Source organism: Neopsephotus bourkii, unplaced genomic scaffold (genome assembly GCF_033783945.1).
Source record: "Neopsephotus bourkii isolate Nb327-2 ecotype Australia unplaced genomic scaffold, CSIRO-AGI_Nbou_v1 NB_580, whole genome shotgun sequence".
NCBI classification, from domain to species: Eukaryota; Metazoa; Chordata; class Aves; order Psittaciformes; family Psittacidae; genus Neopsephotus; species Neopsephotus bourkii.
In genome coordinates this window covers 1,919,880-1,943,008 of record NW_026901081.1, presented here as the reverse complement: position 1 = coordinate 1,943,008, position 23,129 = coordinate 1,919,880, and the positions used below count along the sequence as shown (strand labels likewise).

Here is a 23,129-nt window from a genome sequence, read left to right as displayed (position 1 = left end):
CCCCGTCCTTCCTTCCTGCCTCCCTCCCTTCCCCCCGTCCTCCTCCTCCCCACATACACCCCCCCCTTCCCTCCCCTCCCTCCGGCATTTAAAGGGGCAGCGGCGCCAACCCGCGGGACCATGCCGAACTTCTGCGCGGCTCCAAACTGCACCCGCAAGAGCACCCAGTCCGACCTCGCCTTCTTCCGCTTCCCCCGGGACCCCGTCAGGTAAGGCCGCACCCGGGCACTGCTGCCGCCTCAGGAAGGCAGCCCGCGATGCAGCCCGTTGAGAGTGCTCGCTTCTCCCCCCAGGCCGCTCTCCCTGAGCATACCCCGCGGCGGGGAGGTGCCTCCCTCCCTCCTTCCCTCTCCTCACCTCAGCCTGGGGCTCCCCACTCGCAGCTGCCGCCTTCTCCCGGCGAAGGCCGCTGCTCGCTGAGGTGCCGGCGGGGCGGGACCCTGCGGGCCGCGGCGGGGAGGCGGGCGGGCGCCAGCGCATGCGCTGCCGGGGCCTCTGCTTTGCCCACCCCCGGGTGGGGAGGCCCTGTGGGGTTTGTGGGAGTGATGGTGGGAGGCCGGCCTTGAGGGGAGCGGGGGGTCCGATGGGCCATGGAGGGAGCTGGGGGGCTGCCCGGCCTTGAGGGGAGAGTGGGGTCCTATGGGCCATGGAGGGGACTGAGGGGCCGCCTGGATGTGAGGGGAGTGGGAAGGTGCATGGCTATGAAAGAGTGTCAGGCAGTGGGGGCTGCCTGACTGTGAGAGGTGTGGGAGGGTGTATGGGGTTGCATGTCTCTTACGTCTGTGTGGCAGCAATGGGATGGGTGTACGACTATTGGAGGTGTTGGGCAGCTGGGGGGGGATGAGGCTGGGGAGCCCAGCACTGGCTCAGGGGTGGAAATGTGTCAGTGTGTATTGAGGTGATATGGTGCTGGACGATGAGATACGTGCGTGCCAGCAGGACACCAGTGTGATAGGCAGTTACCACAGGATTACAAGGATGATGGTTAGTATATAGCAAAGTGATGGATAGTAAAGTAAAATAAGTCTGAGACTGAAGTGGAAGTTCCTTCTCCTTCTTTGCTTGTAGAGTTATTGTGATATTATTATAAATCTTTATAATGGAGTTGTCTCTGTTCTTGAGTTTGGGGAAGGATTTAGCCTGGGAGGAAGGAGAGATTGTGTAACCACCCTATATAGTTAAATAACGAACAAATAAATCTGTAGTTGTGTTCATGTGAAGGTTTTTACTCATCTGTATTGTATGTTACCAACTGTTTACTTACAGCTGTTGTAAAGTAGTGGCTCTGTGATGCCACGAGGTGTAAGGAAGTGCATTATTTTTACAGACTCATAGGAATCCCAGGTTGGAAGGGACCTCGGGGATCATCTGCTTCAACCTTTCCAGGCACAGCATGACTAGACTAGATGGCTCAGCACCCTGTCCAGCCTAATCTTAACAGTGCCCAATGCTGGGGAGTCACCACTTCCCTGGGGGGATTATTCCAGTGACTGGTTGCTCTCATTTGGAAAAGTTTCCCTCTTGTGTTCAGTGGGAATCTCCCCAGGAGTAACTTTTGCCCATCATGCCTTGTCTTTTCTATGGGACTCCTTGTAAAAACGGAGTATCCATCATCTTTGTAGACACCCTTTAAATATTGGCACATGGGGATAAGGTCTCCCCTGAGCCTTCTCTTCTCCAGGCTGAACAGTCCCAGCTCTCTCAGCCTTTCCTCAAACACTGCCCAGTCAGTGAATCATCTTTGTGGCCCTTCTCTGTCCCCTCTCCAGCCTGTTTGTATCTTTCTTGTGCAGCAAGACCACAACTGAACACAGTATTCCAGGGGTGGCCTGACAAGCACTGAGTAGAATGGGACAGGGACATCCTTATCTCTGCTGGTGATGCCCTTGTTGATGTTCCCAAGCAGCCTGTTGGGTTTCTTTGCTGCAGCTGCTCACTCTTCACTCCTATTGAGGAAGGAAATGACTTTTTTTTCTCAGCTTCCAGATAGAGATATGAGTAGCTGCTGGAGTCCTGTGCAGTAAATATATAAATGAACAAATAAAATAGCAGATGAGTTTTACTGGAGTAGCTGTGCATAATCAGTCTGTATGTATTGTTGCTAAAAAATCCATAGCAAGAAAGTGATTGCATAGATCCTGTTGAGGAAAATAAGAGCTGACTAATGCATTTGTATCAGTTACTGCAAGTGGTTTGCTCACCAGAGGAAACAGTATTTTTCATAGATTTTTTTTAGATTGGATATAAGGAGGAAATTCTTTCCTGTTAGGGTGCTGAGGCACTGGAATAGGTTGTCCAGGGAGGTTGTGAATGCTCCATCCCTAGCAGTGTTCAAAACGAGGTTGCACGAAGCCTTGGATGATATGGTTTAGTGTGAGGTGTCCCTGCCCATGCTGGGGGGGGGGGTTGGAACTTGTTGATCTTAAGGTCCTTTCCAACCCTAACTATTCTATGATTCTATATCTTAAAAGAGTCCCTGCTAGGGAAAATATTTAATTAGCTTTGTGTTATATCTCAGAAAACTAATCCAGAGCAAAAGTAAATGTAAAAATATGCGTCTAAGGAAAACTACAGGCATGTGAACGCTGTCTGTAGAATCATAGAATGGTTTTGGTTGTAGAGGACCTTAAGATCACCCAGTTCCAACCCCCTGCCATGAGCAGGGACACCTCACACTAAATCATGGCATCCAAGGTTCTGTCCAGCCTGGCCTTGAACACTGCCATGGATGGAGCATTTACCACTTCTCTGGGCAGCCTGTCCCATGGCTTCACCAGCCTCACAGGGAAGAACTTCCTTATATTTAACCTGAACTTCCCCTGTTTCAGTTTGAACCCATCACCCCTTGTCCTATCGCTACAGTCTCGGATGAAGAGTCCCTCTCCAGCATCCTCCTAGGCCCCTTTCAGATATTGGAAGGGTACTGTGAGGGTTCCATGCAGCCTTCTCTTCTATTTTTAGTAAAATTTAAAATTTCACTGTTTAAAAATCTACTCCAAACTCCCCAGTGCTCACGATAATGATAAATGCTGTATTTTGGAGGGAGGTGGAAAAGACAACAGTTTTAATAGCTGCCTTTGAAAGCTTTATGACTTTAGTCTACAAGATCATCTTTCTCTTTTAGCTTTTTCTTTAAGGATTGAATTAGTGAGAATTAAATGGTTAGGTTTCATGAACAGCCTGGTGTGTGTGAGACAAAGGCAAGAATAGAGAATCCTAGAATCATAGAATAGTTTGGGTTGGAAAGGACCTTAAGATCATCCAGTTCCAACCCTCCTGCTGCGAGCAGAGATGCCTCGCACTAGACCCTGTCGGCAAAGGCTCTGTCCAGCCTGGCCTTGAACACTGCCAGGGATGGAGCATTCACCACTTCTCTGGGCATCCTGTGCCAGCGCCTCACCACCCTCACAGTAAAAGACTTATATATCTATATTATTATATATCTTATATCTAACCTGAATATCTAGATTAAGGGAAAAGATTCCTTAATTTGCTGGGGTGGTGTTAAGTGGTGAGCAGGTGAAAACCAGCTTTCTACTAGATTTGCTGGTATGTTATGACAGAAGGTATACAGAACTCTCCTGTGAAGGGCAGGGCTCACCTCACTTCAGTTCTGAGTACACTTTGAAGTCGTGGAGGATTTTTTTTTCTCTTAAAACGAGCTAATTCTTTTGCTTATGTGCAGGTGTCAAAGATGGGTAGAGAACTGTCGAAGAGCAGATTTAGAAGATAAAACTCCAGATCAACTCAACAAGCATTACAGGTTGTGTGCTAAACATTTTGAGACTTCTATGATATGCAGAAGTGTAAGTAAAAACAAGCTCTTGTTCATGGCATCTTGCAAAGCGTGACTGATGATTTTCATCAGAATGCTCATTTTAATCTTTGACTCCTTGAGTAACTGGTGCCTGGGGAAATCAATCCCTTAGTCTTAACTGAGATCCTTGTCATGGTCCAGGGCATCACAGACTCTTAGATATTGGCACGAAGGATGAGGTGGAAATGAGCAGTTAGAGAGAAAAGGAGAGCTGCTTCTGCTGTTTTAATATGTTTGTGGAGCACTGGTCTTCACTACAGTCTTTCTTCATGTTAAGCAGTGTTCATTTTATTACATAAATTTATTATATGTAAGTATGTAAGTTTGGAAAACTGGTGTTACTGCAATGTATACACAGTGTTACCTGGTAAAGTTACACTCTGCTGTGGCCAAGAGCTTTAAACATTCTTTACATCTGTCAAGCTTTTGGTTCCTGTTATGTTTTATACAGCTAAAACCATGGTACTGTTTCCTGTTGATGAAATTATAGCTTTCAGTTCTTCTTGTTGATTTTAACAGCTGAATTTCACTCTGATACTTAGGCAAAATCAGTCTTTTAGTTCCAAAAGATAATTCAAATACACAGGTTAGACTCTGAGCTCCTGGTGGTATTAGATGTGATAGGGTCTCTGATTAGCCAGCATCCCAGAAACAAGCACGTGAATACTGGGAGTAGTTAATCTGAAGTGAAGCTTAATGAAACTCTGCTTATTTAAAATGTGCTTCAGTCTAATGCCAGGTGGAGAAGTCATCAGTTAAATGTTTGTACTTGCTGAAATCAGCCAGTTTAGACACCAGACATTTACAGTATATCCAAAATATAAATTTTTACTTAAAGGATTATTATTTAACTGCTAGAAACCTTTACATGGCCATCCAAGAGTCTTTTATTCCTGCTCATTTGACAGGTAAATTTTCCATTAGTATGATCTTCCACAGTAGTGTTTTGTTCAATAAGTGACAAAAAACAAAGCACAACAGTAACAAAACGTTTTCTTTCTGATACATGAGTATCTTTTTATTCAGAATGTTTAGTTTTAACAAAATCATGCTATTGCAACCAATTAAAATTAATGCATCTGGGGTCTATGATGTGAAGATAATGGGGAGGAAAAGGTGTTTGTGGTTTGGGTTGGGGTTTTCTTTAGTATATCTCTTCTCATTTCCAGTGTTCTCTTGATGTCACAGAATCATAGAATGGTTTAGGTTGGAAAGGACCTTAAGATCATCCAGTTCCAATCCCCTTCCACCGGCAGGGATGCCTTCCACTAGACCATGCAGCCCAAGGCTCTGTCCAACCTGGTCTTGAACACTGCCAGGAATGGAGCATTTACCACTTCTTTGCGCACCCTGTGCCAAGGCCTCACCACCCTGACAGGGAAGAACTTCTTCCTTATATCTAACCTGAACTTCCTCTGCTTCAGTTTAAACCCATTTCCCCTTGTCTTATTCCTGAAATGTGAACTGCATAGCACAGCTTTCTGTGTGTTTTGGAACATCAGGAAGTGAAAATACTTTAAAAAGAGGGAAAAAAAAGGGGCATGGCACCTGAAATTCTGGGGTTATTCTGCGTTCACACAGTAAGAATTTCCCAAAGAAATCCTTAATCTGGACATCTGGCTTCTTACAGAGCCCTTACAGAACGGTTTTACGGGATAACGCTGTGCCAACCATATTTGATCTCACAAGTCATCTGAACAATCCCCACAGCAGACACAGGAAAAGGATAAAAGAGCTGGTAAGATTTTCATGTAAGATTTATGATTATTATTATTTTTAGTATTAATAAAAGCAAGTAAATTCATGTGAAACTGTTACGCAGGAGTGTTAAAGAATATCATAAAATCACGAATGGTTTGAATTGGAAAGGACCTTAAGATCATCCAGTTCCAGCCCCCTGCCATGTTAGCACTTGAGTGCATTTTCTGGACTGCCTATTCTGTTTTTGCTGGTTATAAATTAAATGCCCAAATATTATGCTGTTATAAATTTTATCTACAAAGGAAGGTTTAATGAAATAGTGTGGAAAATGAAGTATGTTTATCCAGAGCTCATTCTGTCTTCCATAGAATGTGCATAGCTTCCTTTTGCTTGTTATTACAGCTGTCAATACAACTTATGCATGGTACCCTGAAATTCTTGCTACATATTGGTTGTGATCTTCAGTTCGCCCATTATGTCTGTACCAATTCAGATGTATTTGGTTTAGCTTATTTACTGAGAAGATGATCCATGTAGAAAATCAAGATGAAGAAGTTTCTTGTGGAACGATGTCTTGTCAATACCTCTTTTGTGTCATTTATAGACAAAGCATCTCTAGGTCTCTGTGGTTATAAGGATACTGATAATTAAGAGGAATTCAACTCTTAAATTCTGGTTATATGTTGGGAAGTTACAGACATCTTCTAGATATTTCTTCATTAATCTGGAGCCCCCAACATAAGAAGGACATGGACCTTTTTCAGTGAGTCCAGGGGAGGCCACAAAGATCGTGAGGGCTGGAGCTCCTCTCCTATGGAGCCAGGCTGAGAGAGCTGGGCTTGTTCAGCTTGGAGAAGAGAAGGCTCCTTAAGGGGAGACTTTAGAGGAGCTCCCAGTGCCTGAAGGGGCTGCAAAAAAGCTGGAGGGGGAATTTGGACAAGGGCCTGTAGGGAAAGGACAAGGGGAATGGCTTGAACCTGCCCGAAGGGAGACTGAGCTGAGCTCTTAGGCAGAAGCTCTTCCCTGTGAGGGTGCTGAGGCACTGGCACAGGGTGTCCAGAGAAGCTGTGGCTGCCCCATCCCTGGCAGTGTTCAAGGCCAGGTTGGACACAGGGGCTTGGAGCAAGCTGCTCTAGTGGAAGGTGTCCCTGCCTGTGGCAGGGGGTTGGAGCTAGATGAGCCTCAAGGTCCCTTCTAACACAAACCATTCTCTACATTTGATTCAGAGTGTTTATTGAGTGAAAATAGAGCTAAAGATGGTTCTGTATCCTGACAGTGCACGTTCATATTGGAACAGAATTCTTTAATGGAGTGTACTTCCTAATAATTATATAGTACATATTGAACAAACTCCTAATAGAAGCATGGGAATCTTAGTAGTAGTAGCAGACTGCTTTCATTGAGTTTGCAAATACATGTCATGGCAGCAATAAAATGCTTGACGAAACCTTCTTCAACCTTCTAACACTTATTGGTGTGTATTAACACTTTTAAAATGGTCTCACCTACAATATTTATATCAGATCTTGATGTGCTTTAATATTTTAAACTCATGTGCTAGCCATTATCATCAATACAAGTTTTGTTTTGTTTTGTTTTTTAAAGACTGAAGATGAAATAAGAACACTGAAGCAGCAGAAGAGTAAGTGGCCCAAATAGTTGAGTTCATACAAACCTTTTTCACTAAGGCTGACAAGGTAATGCAGGACACACAACTGTAAGTTTATATATATCAGGAGGATAATTGAGTTTCTGGCTGATTCAGTCAAACTCTTTCTGAAATACCTATTCACTTTTAAAGTGGAAGCATTAGTCTCTAAAGTCCAGTAACATAAAGCAAATGGGGATAGTAAGGGAAAGCAAATGTTATGTTTTATTCCTGTTATTTTAACACAGTGTTTTATGTTTTGTAGTTGATGAACCTTTTGAACGGGAACAGGCAACTCAAGAGTTGAATGAAAACAATGAACAAAATGCTGTCCCCAAGGAAGGAGGGGAAGAACAGGAGGAAGAAGCTGTCCCCTTAACACTGGAAGAAAGAGAAAACAAAGATTACCTTAAATCTTTGTTTGAAATATTGATCCTGATGGGTAAACAAAATATTCCTTTGGATGGCCATAATGTTGATGAGCTACCAGAAGGTATTTTTGCTTCCGATAACTTTCAGGCTCTACTGGAATATAGAATAAATGCTGGAGATGAAGTTCTGAGGAAGCGATTTGAGATGACTGCAGTCAACCTTGAGTATTGTTCAAAAACTCAGCAGAAACAAATGCTTGAGATCTGTGAAAACAGTGTTAGAGAAGAGACACTGAGGGAAGTAAGAGACTCACACTTCTTTTCTATTGTCACCGATGAAGTAGTAGACATAGCAGGAGAGGAACATTTGCCTGTGTTGGTGAGATTTGTTGATGATTCTCATAATCTAAGAGAAGAATTCATCGGATTTTTACCATATGAGGCTGACCCTGAAGTTTTAGCTGTCAAGTTCCACACAACTATTACTGAGAAGTGGGGTCTAAACATGGAGTACTGTCGAGGCCAAGCCTACATCGTCTCCAGTGGGTTTGCTTCTAAAATGAAAGTTGTGGCTAAGAGACTCTTGGAAAAGTATCCACAAGCTGTGTATACGTTGTGTTCCTCGTGTGCCTTAAATGTTTGGCTGGCAAAATCCGTTCCTGTTGTTAGTGTTTCCATTGCGTTAGGAACAATGGAAGAGGTTTGCTGTCTTTTCAGCCAGTCTCCACAATTACTGGTAGAATTGGACAACACAATTTCTCTTCTTTTTCAGAACAACAAGGACAGGGGTAACGATCTGAAGGAGATCTCTCGTTCCCAGTGGACAGGCAGGCATGATCTGTTTGAGGTTTTAGTGGACCTTCTGCAAGCATTGGTACTGTGCTTGGATGCGGTAAGCAGTGACTCATCCGTCAGGTGGAACACCTGTGTTGCTGGTCGAGCATTTGTACTTTCAAGTGCTTTAACAGATTTTGACTTCATTGTCACTGTTGTCATGCTGAAAAACATCCTCTCTTTTACAAGAGCATTCGGGAAAAATCTCCAAGGCCAAACATCAGATGTGTTCTTTGCAGCCAGCAGCTTGACAGCAGTGTTGCATTCTCTGAATGAAGTGATGGAGAATATCGAAGTTTACCACGAGTTCTGGTTTGAGGAAGCAACAAATCTGGCTACAAAACTGGATGTACAAATTAAACTCCCAGGAAAGTTTCGTCGGGCACAACAGGGGAACTTCACAGCCGAGGTAACGTCAGAAAACTACTACAAAGAAATCCTTAGTATCCCCACAATGGAACATGTTATTCAAGAACTAAAAGATATATTCTCAGAACAACATTTAAAAGCTCTTAAGTGTCTGTCGCTGGTGCCCTCAGTCATGGGGCAGCTCAAATTCAACACGTCTGAGGAGCATCACGCTGACATGTATAAAAATGACTTGCCTAATCCAGATACGCTTTCTGCTGAGCTTCACTGTTGGAGGATCAAGTGGAAGCACAGAGGAAAAGACATTGAACTCCCATCTACTATTTATGAAGCACTTCACTTGCCTGACATCAAGTTTTTCCCTAACGTTTATGCGTTGCTTAAAGTCTTGTGCATACTTCCAGTGATGAAGGTGGAGAATGAGAAGTATGAAATAGGACGAAAGCGCTTAAAGGCCTACCTGAAAAACACCTTGACAACACAAAGGTCAAGCAACTTAGCTTTGCTGAACATAAACTTTGACATAAAACATGACTTAGATTTAATGGTGGACACCTACATTAAACTCTATCCCTATAAACCAGAGTTTCAAGAAGACTTTACTCCCTCAAACAACACTGAAGTAACAGAAGATGCTTAATTTTTTAAGCTCTACCCAAGCTGTTTAAACAGTTTTTAATTAAGCTTCAGCTCTGAGGAAAAAAACGTGAAATCTCAAATCACTGCAACGGTGTTTCCATTTTAGGTCTTAGACTGAAGCAGTCAGTCAGTGACCCAGATTATGGTTTGTTAGTCTGCATTAAATGTGATATGCAAACAAAATCAAGCCTTTGCTCTTGGCAAAGGTGCTGGTTAAATAGGTGCTCATGTATTGCATCTTGGAAAAAAATGCACTGTGGTGGTAGATCTGATGGGGCTGCTACATATTTGCTCACAAGTTAGGATAAGAAAAAAACCACCCCCAAAATACTAAAAAGAGTATTGACCATTTCAGATCTGTTACTTTAGGCTTTTATTCTCTTGGAAACCTTTTTAAAAAGAAGTCTTTGATGTATATTTAAATGTCATTTTGGAGAGTGGATTCAGCTATGGCATGATCCCAGTGCTGTGGACTGCTCTCAGTGTAAAGAGAATGTTAGTGACATAGAGGTACGTTTATGGGTTCCTTGGAAGACTCAACCTCTTAAATCTCTTAATGACTGTTTACATTCCTTTGTGTGAGACACAAACCTTTTGTTTCTTTTAGGCTTTTAACAGGCATGGCAGGAGTATGGAAATTCCCCAGAGACACTAAAAACTTAACATTGATTCCATTCAATCTGTTCTGTCCCAACTCTGACACAAACCCATGTATCTTCTCATCTGTTTATTTGTAAACTCATCCAGGAAGGATTAAAATCAGCATTTGTTGTTTGTCTAGATGTAAGATTGAAAATATTGCTGTTATTTTTGGCAAGAATGAAACATTTTTGTACAGTTTATTGCAATTGAAAATAAAATGTGAATTGCTTTTTACATAGTATTGGGTTTCCTAGTAAAGCTGTGCCTCTCCAAGAATGTGTATTCCTTTGTAAGGTACCTTTTAGTTTTGGCAGTTCTTTTCTCTGTTTTTTGCATTTCCAGTGAGCGGCTTTGTCTTAAGACACAGGAAAATTTGACAGCACTTCTGATCTGCCAGGTTGGATGGAGCCTTGGGTGCCATGGATTAGTGTAAGGTGTCCCTGCCCATGGCAGGGGGTTTGGAACTGGTTGATCTTAAGGTCCTTTCCAACCCAAACCATTCTGTGATTCTGTTTTGAGATACCACTAAAAACAATGCTTTTAATTAGGGGAGTTTGAACTGAAACAGGCAGAAATAGATGAAATTTGGAATGGCTGAGAAGTTACGCTTCGCAGCTCTCCTGATGCATGCCAGTTTTATAACTTGACAGTTCTCCTTTTATCGACTTCCCAGTTGCAGTGGAAATGGCTTCCAGAAAGAGAAAATTGTCTGATTGTCGGAACTGTACCAAATACAGTTCTTAATGTTTTAATGCAGTCAAACAATAAGAATAAACTTGAAAATAACCTTAGAGCAGCTCCCAGTGCCTAAAGGGGCTACAGCAAAGAGGGGCTTTGGGCAAAGGCCTATTGAGAAAGGCCAAGGGGAATGGCTTGAACCTGCCCGAGGGGAGACTGAGCTGAGCTCTTAGGCAGAAGCTCTTCCCTGTGAGGGTGCTGAGGCGCTGGCACAGGGTGCCCAGAGAAGCTGTGGCTGCCCCATCCCTGGCAGTGTTCAAGGCCAGGTTGGACACAGGGGCTTGGAGCAAGCTGCTCCAGTGGAAGGGGTCCCTGCCCGTGGCAGGGGTTGGAGCTGGATGAGCTTTAAGGTCTCTTCCAACCCAGATCTCTCTGTGATTCTGTGATATTGAAGTGGCTGTGTACATATTAAGAAATGCTTTCAGGAGCTTTATCTTACATTGGAGTAATAAAAATTACTCTTAAAAAGTGTTATCTTTTCTTTCCACTGCTATTTGTATGTGTTTTCTAGCATGCTTTCATGTTAATGCAATTGTTGCCTCAATCGGTAAAAAGTGTTTTAGCTAATAGCTTGCTTTGTTCTTCTTAGTATATGAAAACAGCCCAAATTTATGTTAATGCTATTAAAAGTGCATTTTTATTTTAATCTGAAGTAATATGGAAAATTGTCTTTAACAAAGATCTCAATTACAGATTTAGTAAAACCAATAAGTAAATGTTTCTCATCCTGGGAAGGTCTGTGAGTTCCCATGTGAGGTACTTATGACCTCAGTGAAGTTGGGTTAGGTGAGCCCAGGCTTACAGGCAAAATCAGGGACTGATAGCCAGTGCTGCACAAGAAGTGAAGACTGCTTTCTGACTCTGTAAATGAGATCTGTTTTGAAGACAGGCTGAGAAGTTTGGGGCTGTTCAGCCTGGAGAAGAGAAGCTGCTTGGAGACCTCAGAGCAGCTTCCAGTGTTTCAAGGGGGCTGCAAGAATGCTGGAGAGGGACTCTTCATCAGGGACTGGTGTGATAGGACAAGGGGTGATGGGTTCAAACTGAAACAGGAAGTTCAGTTTCGATCTAAGGAAGAAGTCCTTTACTGTGAGGGTGCTGAGGCGCTGGCACAGGGTGCCCAGAGAAGCTGTGGCTGCCCCATCCCTGGCAGTGTTCGTGGTTAGGTGAGACAGAGCCTTGGTCTAGTGTGAGGTGTCCCTGCCAATGGCAGGGGGCTGGAACTGAATGATAAGGTCCTTTGCAACTCAAACCATTCTATGATCCTATGTTTGTATGACTTACTGAGACAAATTGTAGAAAGGAAGTGCAGCCAAATGCTCCTTCAGCTTCTGAAGCATCTTCTGGAGCTCAGCTGAGATGCTCAGTTGTGACTAGCTGCTTCAAGAGCCTTGATTGCTTGGTGTGCTCTGTCCTGTCCCTGCCTTTCAGAGAGATGCTCAGGTTGTCTGTAATCAGTCAGAAGCTCTTTATTTAGCCTGTTTGAGTTGTCCTCCTGGTGAGGAATGCCTCATTTTCTATGCATACAAGTGCATCACTTGGGAGCCTGTAGTAGTGGTGGTTTGGTAGGAGGTGGAGGAACAAAGGAATAGCAGGTTGCAATGGGAAGTACCATTTGACCTTGGGAGATCTGTGTGGAGGAAAACCATTTACTCAGACTATAGCAGTTCCAGTCGTATTTCAGAGGGTGAAAAGATGTGACTGAAGTGGAATCCAGTAATGTAATCTTAAAGAGAACACTGTTGCTAGAGCAGGTCAGAGACTGACAGAGAAATGTCTGAAATGGGACAAATACTGAAAATAAACTTTTAATTCCCTTTTATTTTAACAGATTCTTGAGGCAGAGGGAGTTATCATCTTACAGATCCTTCCAGTTAAGGGCACAATGTATTTCACTGTGTATCTGAGGTATTTACCTTGCTTCGACCTGGCTTGCTGGCACCCTGTGTAGTGAAGCAGCAGGTCTTTTTAAATGGTTTTAAGTATTGCTGCAAAGATGTAACTTTGATGAAAATGGATTTTCCTTACTGTGCTTTGTGAAGGGAATGCTTGTTTTAACATACAAAATCCATTTCTTTCTTCCATGGACAGAATTCCTGTTAGAAATCACTGCTGCATCTTAAAGCAGCACAAAGCATTCTGTCTCCTGCAGTGTTACCTCTGTCACTGGCTGCAGAAATCTGGTACCTGCGGCTGTGGCTGCCAAGGTTCTGCTGTAAAGAAGGGAAGGACCAGCACCGTGACATGATTCAGGGTGCAGCCATCCTCCTCCACTCATGCTCTGTTCTGTGCAGCACTGCACATCTCAGTGTTGCCAGGAACCTCCCAATTAACTCTGAGAAGATTGTGATAAATCTCTTCACTGGATCTGTTTCAACGAACAGTTGCTAACCTGGAATAATGGTAGGTGTTACACCGTATTTGATAATTTCCAACCTCTAATGCTCCCTGCTTTCCCTAAGGAAAACAGAATTGCAGTCTCCCTGACACACTAGTGAGGAGTCAGCAGAAACAGTGGAGTTGGAAGTTTCAGATCTGCAGCAGTTACAAAATATGTTCATTATGAGTTTAATTTGCTTTGCAAAATAGCCCTGTTAATGGAATATTCATTACAAGGGTACTGATCATAAGAAACTCTTCCCTGTGAGGGTGCTGAGGCGCTGGCCCAGAGTGCCCAGAGAAGTTGTGGCTGCCCCATCCCTGGCAGTGCTCAAGGCCTGGTTGGACACAGGGGCTTGGAGCAAGCTGCTCTAGTGGAAGGGGTCCCTGCCTGTGGCAGGGGTTGGAGCTGGATGGGCTTTAAGGTCCTTTCCAACCCAAACCATTCTATGATACAAGCCCAGCTGGGGTCCTGGTCTTCTCCTCCATTCCCACCCACCTTAGCAGCCAGCTAAAGGCACACTTGACCTCCTTTCTCTGCTGAGGGACTTACATTAAAGGTGAATCATCTGTTTCATTAAATCAGAGGCCACTTCAAGGGCTGCAGCCAGTTATGCCATGTGTTGTCCATATCCCTGAAAGAGTCTTTGTGGAGAAATAGGATCCATATGGGCAGATCCGTACTGTTGAGCACGTCCCACTGAAGAACAGCCTTGGGCATCTGCCTGCACAGATCAGGCTTTGCAGGATTCAGGCCTTAACTCTTTAATTTATAGCATTGAAGAGCTCTCAAGGATAGGGAGGGATCTGTAGGAGGTATGGAATAAAGTGGCTGGTTGTGGAACATGCATTTGCCCCCCAAGGAGTGAGGCTTGCTGCCTTCGCCTTGGTGCGAGGCTCTGTGCTCCAGGAATGAACAGGAATATCACGGTCTGGCCTAAATTCCTCCCTAGAGAAGAGAGAGACAGATGATGTCATTGTTGGAGTTGTTTAGACATCATAAAGGTACTTACTGAGATGAGTAAAATACGGGTTTAATTCCTTTTTTAATAATAGCAACGGAAAGCCCTGAGTGCCAGGAACCTCAATGAGAAAAGCCTTTGCACCCTGGAGAACTTCTCTTTGCTTATGAATAAGCACTTCTAAAGTCACTGTTGGGTTCATTTTACATGTGTATCTATGTATTTAAAGTCTGGAAAACCAGACTAAGTCACTTGTTTGTCTTACAGATGTCAAATCTGCTGAGCAGTGCTTTGATTAAAAAGCACGACCAGAGTGAAAGGCACACAGCTTATTCCTGAGAGACTTTATCCACACCATACACAGCAACTCCCGAACCCTGTACCCTGAGATCCAAGCACATAACTTAAATTAGGAAAAGATATTAGCTAATACATGCTGATTAGCTAAAACAAGCCCTGCAGAGAAGAACTTGGGAGTGCTGGTAGATGAGAAAATGAACATGAGCCGGCTTCAGTGTGTGCTCACAGCCCAGAAAGCAACCGTATCCTGGGCTGCATCAAAAGGAGTGTGACCAGCAGGTCAAAGGAGGTGATCCTGCCCCTTTATTCTGCTCTCGTGAGACCTCACCTGGAGCATTGTGTACGGTTCTGGTGGGTGTTCTCAACATAAAAAGGACATGGATCTGTTGGAACAAGTCCAGAGGAGGCCACGAGGATGAGCAGGGGCTGGAGCACCTCCTGTATGGAGACAGGCTGAGAAAGTTGGGACTGTTCAGCCTGGGGAAGAGAAGCTGTGTGGAGACCTCATAGCAGCCTTCCAGTATCTGAAGGGGGCCTATAGGGATGCTGGGGAGGGACTCTTCATTAGGGACTGCAGTGATAGGACAAGGGGTAATGGGTTAAAACTGAAACGGGAAGTTTAGATTGGATCTAAGGAAGAAGATCTTTACTGTGAGGGTGGTGAGGCTCTGGAATGGGTTGCCCGGGGAAGTTGTGAATGCTCCATCCCTGGCAGTGTTCAAGGCCAGGTTGGACAGAGCCTTGGTGTCATGGTTTAACTCCAGCCAGACAGCTTGTGCACTCACTCCCCCCCCCCTCCACTCCTGGAGGGACGGAGAGGAGAACCGAAAAAAATGCAACTCCCATGGGTTGAGATAAGAACAGTTTAGTAACTAAGGTATAACACAAATCACTACTGCTACCACCAATAATAGTAATGATAAAGGAAATATCAAGGGAAGAGAATACAACACCTCATCACCAGGCGACTGATAACTCGGCCCCCCAGCCCGACCAAGCACCGACCAATACCTCCTCCAACCCTGCAGTCCCCTCTGCCCTTCCGGGTAACTCCCAGTTACCTCCTGGGCATGACGTGCTGTGGTACAGAATACCTCTTTGGTCAGTTTGGGTCAGGCGTCCTGCCTCTGCTTCCTCCCGGCTTCCCTCCTCCCTGGCAGAGCATGAGGCTCACAAAGTCCTTGGTCAAACCAAAACATCATTGTTTTTCAGCTCTGTTCCCAGCCCAAAAGTCAAAACACAGCACTGCACCAGCTACCAAGAAAGAGAAAAATGACTGCCACTGCTAAACCCAGGACACTTGGGTGCCATGGTTTAGTGTGAGGTGTCCCTGCCCATGGCAGGGGGGTTGCAACTTGATGATCTTAAGGTCCTTTCCAACCCTAACTATTCTATGATTCTAAACCTCCGTCCCATGTTTAAATCTAATTACCAGACATTAATACAGTCATTTCTTCATTTCCAGCATTTGAGTATTTCCTGAAGTGGTGTGATGCTTTCCCTGAGCTGAGCACTAAGGCTGCATTAGGATTTTCATTTACAGACAACTTGGAAGTATCCTGTTACGTGTAAGAGTTGTGCTAGGTCAGATAAAAACATCTCTTTGCATTCCTTGCTTGTCCCAGAGCTGCTGTACAGTAGGTGATTCAATGTGCTAAAGGCATGAAGAGTTATTATGCAGGTTTGGGTTTTTCTTAGTGATACATAAGTATGTTGTAGCCTTTCCAGAGTAACCACTTCTCCTGGGCTTGGAAAGACTTTGGGACCAGAACTGTAAAATAATTGTTTGGGTTTTTTTGATTCAATAATAATTCAGAATAATGAAAAAAAAGGTTTATTTTAAGTAAAAAGTGGTGTGAAACAGAATTTTATGCATTTTTAATCCTCTCAAGATGAAATCGAAGACAAATGAAGGCAAACTTGTATGGGTTCAAACTGAAACGGGAAGTTCAGGTTAGATCATAGGAAGAGGATCTTTACTGTGACCAGGGTGCCCAGAGAAGTGGTAAATGCTCCATCCCTGGCAGTGTTCAAGGCCAGGTTGGACAGAGCCTTGGGTGCCATGGTTTAGTGTGAGGTGTCCCTGCCCATGGCAGGGGGTTGGAACTGGATGATCTTAAGGTCCTTTCCAACCCGAACCATTCTGTGATTCTATGATATCATCAAACTAAAATACTTATGTTTTCCTTTTTGCTCTATTAGATTGTTCATGTAATTGTAGGGAGCACACAGTGAGCAAAGCTTTTGGCTGGCGTTGGGGTGGTTTTTGCTTGCTTATCTATACAACAAATGTTATGCAGCAGGGTGAGGGCAAGAATGCTTCTGGTGTTTGAACAACTTGGCGTTCCTTCTCCATGTGGAATAAAAGTATGTGTAGCATTACAGAGCAGTCACCTTAGACCTGACCTCCTTATGTTTCCTTCCTGTATGGGGAAAACAAAGCAAAGAGCAAGCAAAACCATGTAATAGGAGAAAAGCTGTCACTACGTTTCCCACTAGGAATGCAAAGTGGGCAAATAATGTTTCTACATGGGTGAGATCCGAGGTAAATGCAGAATAATTGTGTATGTGCACGTATCCTGGAGCCCTTGAGATCAGTGTGGTTCCCAACAGACTTTTCAGATGCTGCAGTTCAAAACTGAGATGTTCTGGACAGTTATCCCACGTTTTGGTTGCCCAAAGAAGTGGTGAATGCTCCATCCCTGGCAGTGTGCAAGGCCAGGTTGGACGGAGCCTTGGACAACATGGTCTAGTGTGAGGCATCCTTGCTCATAGCAGGGATCTGGAACTGGGTGATCTTAAGGTTCTTTCCAATCCTAACTATTCTATGTTTCTATGATTCTATGATTCAGTACCAACTCAGCAGAACTAAGTGGGAAATTGTGGCTTTTTCAGCACTTCACTTGTGTCTCATGCATAAACCCAATGTTCATGTGTTCATTGTGTGATATTTCCTTGCCACTTCTTGTGCCAACTTATATTCATCTTATGACAAACCAGCTCAAGCATTTGGCTATCTGTTCTTGAGCGCTCAAGCTCACACGGATATGACAAAGACTGGTGTGTTCAGGCCTGTGCAAATCCTGAGTGACTGCTGCTAAGCTGCCACTGATGGAGATGTCTTCTGGAAGTGGTTTCCCTCAAGATGCCATGACCTGCCTGTACCATCTCCGTGTGGGAGAGCAGACCCAGCACTGTGCCACTGAGATAAGAGAGGATGCACCACAGAGGGGAGCATGGAAGGACCAAAGAAGTGAATGTCATATGTGGTTTGTGCTATTCCTTGTCGTTTTTTCCCCATTGCCTTCTCAACAGCAGCTAGATGCAGGATTTTGTTGCAGTAGGAAAGATCATAGGGAACTTCAGCAGAGCCTTCCCTATATTTTTGTCTCCTGGACTACCAAGATCGCATTTTTTATGTGGCTTTTCCATAGTGCACTGCAGCAGAGTTACTTTGATCCTGCCCAGTGGAAGGATCATAGAATGGTTTGGGTTGGAAAGCCCAACCTCCTTGCAATGTGCAGGGACATCTTCAACTAGACCTGGTTGCCCAGAACCACCTCCAGCCTATTTTACCACCCTCATTGTAAAGAATTCTTCCCTCACATCCGGCCTGGATCTCCCTAGATGACCCACAGACCTCAAAAATCCATTTGCTCAGGTGTGTACCCATCCTCTTTTAATTTCTTGGTTTTCTTTTTCTTTTCTTTTCTTTTCTTTTCTTTTCTTTTCTTTTCTTTTCTTTTCTTTTCTTTTCTTTTCTTTTCTTTTCTTTTCTTTTCTTTTCTTTTCTTTTCTTTTCTTTTCTTTTCTTTTCTTTTCTTTTCTTTTCTTTTCTTTTTCTTTTCTCTCCTCTCCTTTTCTCTTCTCTTCTCTTCTCTTCTCTTCTCTTCTCTTCTCTTCTTTCCTTTCCTTTCCTTTTCCTCTCCTCTCCTCTCCTCTCCTTCTCTCCTTCCTTCCTCTCCTCTCTCCTTTCCCTTTCCCTTTCCCTTTCTTCCCTTTCCCTTTCCCTTCCCCTCCCTCCCCTTTCCCTTTCCCTTCCCCTCCCTTCCCTCCCTTCCCTTTCCTTTCCTTCCCTTCCCTTCCCTTCCTTTCCTTTCCTTCCTTTTCCTTCCTTTTCCTTCCCTTCCCTTTCCTTCCTTTTCCTTTCCTTTTCCTTTTCCTTTTCCTTTTCTTCTCTTTTCTTCTCTTTTCTTCTCTTTTCTTCTCTTTTCTTCTCCCTTCTAGCATCAAGTTCAGTCAAGTGATTTTCCACAACAGCTTTTGTTTAGCTCCAAGCTCAACTCTATTGTGGTGCTGCTGATGATCCTGTTATTTTCCTTCTACAGGGTCGTCGGGACAGGTTGGAGCACCTCCTTTGTGCGGAAAGTAGGGCACATGCAACAGATGGAGAAACCCAGCTCCAAAGGGTGGAATGGTTTCTTTGTGTGGAGTTCTCCAAGTCACAGCTAAGAAGGGGCACAGCTTGCTGAGAGAAAAGGATTAGGGAATTGCATTATAGCTTGTGAGATTTATGGTTTCAGAGCAAATGGCTTGAGTTCTAGAGCCTGCAGCTCTAAAGGAGGCCAAAACAAATGGCTTCAAAGCTCTGGTTCAAAAGGAAAGCTCAGATCCCCCCCCTTATGTGTGTCTTTGTAAATGATGGGAATGCTGGAAGGAGTCTTGTGTGTCCTGCAGCACCTCTAAGCTACTGCTTTATGTTGCCTGAATGTGTTAATATTGAAAGGTGCTTGTTGCAGATGTCCCAACACAGTGGAAATCTCACCTGGAAGCACAGCGATGGAACAGAGATTTTATATAGAATCACAGAATCAATTAGGTTGGAAAAGCCCTTTAAGCTCATCCAGTCCCACCACTGCCCATCACTGCCAAGGTCACCACTGCCCCATGGCACTGAGGCCTCGTCTCCATGGGGTGTGAACCCTTGCAGGGACGGTTACTGCAGCCCTGCCCTGGGCAGCCTGTTCCAATGCCAGGTAATGATACATGATGGGAAGGGCTGCAAGGAAATGTGTGATGTGATCTTTTCTGTACCTGAGAAACGTTAAGTGCAGGGCATGGCATCACCTTGCTCTGTTGAAGAGAAGAACTGAGGTTGGTTTGGGATTAGCAGAGCCAAAGAAGCTTTGTTTCATCTTGACTTGTGTTTCCAGGGGGGAGATTGCCCTTGGATTCTCTGCTCTGTGGATTCTGTGCTGTAAGCCCACATCCAGCTATTTCCCATAGTGAGGGAGACTTAAGGGTCTCTGTCTGTTGTAGCTCTGCAGTTCCTGCCTTCCCCATGTTAGGGTGATTGATTCAAAGGTACAAGCAGAAGGCTTGATGAGCCCACACAAATACCCCAGCACATTTAAAGGGCTTTAACAATACCTTTTCTTTCAGAAACCAGGCTAAAAATATCAAGTCAAAGTCAAAGAATAGCACGTGTAAGAGCATGCAGAATGTTAACACCATTTGCCTCTGGCAACTTGGTGTGTTCTAGCAGACAAACGGGGTCATTCATTTACCTTTTTCTATTGAAAAAGCCAGGCATTTTCAAAGCCAGGTTGGACACAGGGGTTTGGAGCAAGCTGCTCTAGTGGAAGGTGTCCCTGCCTGTGGCAGGGGTTGGAGCTGGAGGAGCTTTAAGGTCCCTTCCAACCCAAACCATTCTATGATTCTATAATAGGATTCTTTTAGGTTTTAAACACAGATACATAGAATAGGATTGGAGAACTTACTGAAGACTAGATTACTAAACTTGATGATTCCCAATAAGCATCTCAAATTGAATGTATTTGGAAGGATTCAGTCTTCCAGTCCAATAGCATAAGGACTGGCTCTAGTGTGACCAGAGCAATTCTGACATAGGGGTGTTTGCCCTTGCCTGTTGCTTCAGATTCCTTCTTGCCACTGGGAGCCCAAAAGGCCTCCCAGGCTGCTGATAGCATTTATCAAACCCAGCTGCCGAGGAAGGATGCTGATTGTAGGCAGCCCATAGTATGTCATGGAGAAAACATTTCCTTCTTCTGTGCTTTCCAAGTCACTGAGGTCCTTTTGTGCAAACAGAGACAGCGCTGAATTGCTGCTTGGCAGCCTTCAGCATGGCCCGATGGAGTTGTCTGCCTACCACAGAGAGCCACCTGCCTTTAAATGCGGTCTTTGCATCGACCTAAATGTGCTCCGGAGCAGTAGGGATGAGCAAAGCAAACAAGGAAGGAGAGCATCCATCACAGGCAAATACAGCCAGGTTTTCTAATGAGCCAGGTGCTCACGGATGCCTCAGGTTTGAGCTGGCTGATTTGCAGCCCCTGCCCAAAAGGCTTGATAGCAGTATACTCATGGCCATAAAGGCACCTTTGAAACCAGGTGCCATTAAAATGTCTTCTTTCATATACATTCTCAGTAATTCTGGCTCTCTGAGAAATAATGGCATTGAAAGACCATCAAAGGAACCTAAGGATTGGAATAATTTGGGTTAGAAATTAAGAATCAAATTATTGCTTACTCACCTTTCAGTAAGTGATTGTATGCTTCAGTGCTCATATAGACAAATGGCCTGATTTTGAGAGGTCAGAGATTGCATTGACTCTCCCATGCAGCTTTTTGGACTGACTTTTCTTATTATTTAAACAGGGAAAAGCAATGGTTTGGGAGCTGGAATTGATGCCAAAGAGCCCTTTAGAACCTATGTGTCCCTCACTCTCCGGCCAAGAGTTTCCCTCCACCTGATGGGTTGACACTGCAGAAGCAAGTCCAGTAATGATGAGGGAAGAGAAGGAAGAGGTTTCTGGGAGCAGCAGCCAAGTCTGGCCTGAGGAAGTACTTAGAGCTTGGTCTGTTGTGGATTTGAGCTCTTTAGGCCTGCACTGAAATGAAGTATCAAGTGACAAAAGCCACGTTCACTCATTCCTATACTGCAACAATAGAGCAGAGAAGAAGAGATCTTCCCAGTTGTGTGAGCTACGTAGTTGCTTCATTTATATCTTCCCCATTCCCAAAAGAGAAGACACACTGGACAACTCCTCCATTGTTTTTACTTCTAGGAGATAATGGATCTCAGCATCCCCAAAATTGCCATTCTGTCTAACACTGCAGCTCAACATCTTGCTGCAGACACTGGCCAGACCCAGCACCACAGGGGACACTGCAAAGGTCTCTTTAAGATCTATGATAAGGTGAGATGCCTGAAACAAAAGCTTTCTCCTGGCCTTTTCCTTTTCCCTACTAGCTTGAGGTTCAGCCACACACTAAGCCGTAGGTATTTATAGCCTCCTATAAGCTTAGTATTACTGGTTACAGTCTGGATAATGCTTTCATCCTTATGCAGCTGGTCTTTCCTTTGAAGGGTACTGGAATTAACCAGGACCTAAAAATACCTTATTTACTAGAGGAGATGTAGCCAGTAACACTAAGTTGGCTCTGAACTGCACTGGTTGTCCTCTTGTTCTTGATTTTCTGCCTGCCTACAGAGAAGGACTGGTGGAGTCAGCAGGATTGGAGACAAGGATCAGCAATGTTCAGCATGCAAGAAGGTTTTTAACAGGGTGCGTAATCAGTGCTAGAGCAGGTAACTAGAAGACAGGGTGGATTCTGCATTCTACCGGGGCTTCAGAGTTAAATTAGGTGGTTTTCTGTAAGTTGAGCTTGTTCATCCCAGGGAAGAGAAGGCTCCTGAAGGGGAGACCTTAGAGCAGCTCCAGTGCCTAAAGGGGCTGCAGGAAAGCTGGAGAGGGGCTTGGGACAAGGGCCTGTAGGGCCAGGCCAAGGGGAATGGCTTGAACCTGCCCGAGGGGAGACTGAGCTGAGCTCTTAGGCAGAAGCTCTTCCCTGTGAGGGTGCTGAGGCGCTGGCACAGGGTGCCCAGAGAAGCTGTGGCTGCCCCATCCCTGGCAGTGCTCAAGGCCAGGTTGGACACAGGGGCTTGGAGCAAGCTGCTCCAGTGGAAGGGGTCCCTGCCTGTGGCAGGGGGTTGGAGCTGGATGAGCTTTAAGGTCCCTCACAACCCTAACAGTGGGGGGACCAAGGTATTCAACAGAACACCTAGGAGCAGAGCAGGAAGCTTAGAAATGATTAAAAATGGACTTCATCATTGGCTTAATGGATTTGATGTAGATACTGCTGGTAAAAGTGGTGCTTTTCTTTGCAACTTAAAATGTGTCAGGAATGATTGCCAAAAAACCCCATGTCTGCCAAAAAAGAAATCACTACCAAAAAGTCACTGCCAAAGGCGCAAGAGTAACCCCAAAACCCCCACTTATTGACTTCTTTTTCCACTGAATCCTCTAAAACTGTTAATGTTTCCCAGCTGGTATGGAATCACATCAAATACCTGATCGCAACTGCGTTGGAGATCCCAACTTTTCCTTTAGCCAACCCAGCAGGTCATTAGGTGGCTCAGTGTTTCACTTTGCAGTGCCTAGTTGACTTCAGAGCCTAAATTTGGTTTTCCAAACGGATTTACTCATAGAATCATAGACATTAGGATTACTCATGTAAGAGCCTGAAGATAACTGAAATATGTAATGCTGCAGGTAGGTCAGTGTATGACCGCACATGTAGTTGGGTACCACAGCCCAGGTGATGAACAGAGATTTGCTAAGGGTGCTCCTAAATCTCTCACTTTAAGTCTGGATTGCTTATAATCACATCCTCACACTCCAATGTTCCTATAAGTCATTAAGGTGTTGCAGTACTGAACACTGCTAAACACCCATTAAAAGCTGGCTCAGTCTTCTCTTGCTTGAGCATCT

At 44.5% G+C, this 23,129-nt stretch overlaps 1 protein-coding gene and 1 long non-coding RNA gene across 2 annotated transcripts in view; one reads left to right on the top strand and one right to left on the bottom strand.

The window, feature by feature from the left end:
* The window catches only part of LOC133211231 (uncharacterized), a 74,222-nt gene that overhangs the window by 2,617 nt on the left and 48,476 nt on the right, over positions 1-23,129 (bottom strand). The window lies entirely within an intron of this gene.
* On the top strand, positions 17-10,255 carry THAP12 (THAP domain containing 12). The gene is made up of 5 exons (XM_061351397.1): positions 17-209; positions 3,686-3,806; positions 5,448-5,555; positions 7,124-7,160; positions 7,432-10,255. Exons 1-5 carry the CDS (start codon positions 121-123, stop codon positions 9,378-9,380), a joined length of 2,304 nt encoding a protein of 767 aa, XP_061207381.1. The 5' UTR covers positions 17-120; the 3' UTR covers positions 9,381-10,255.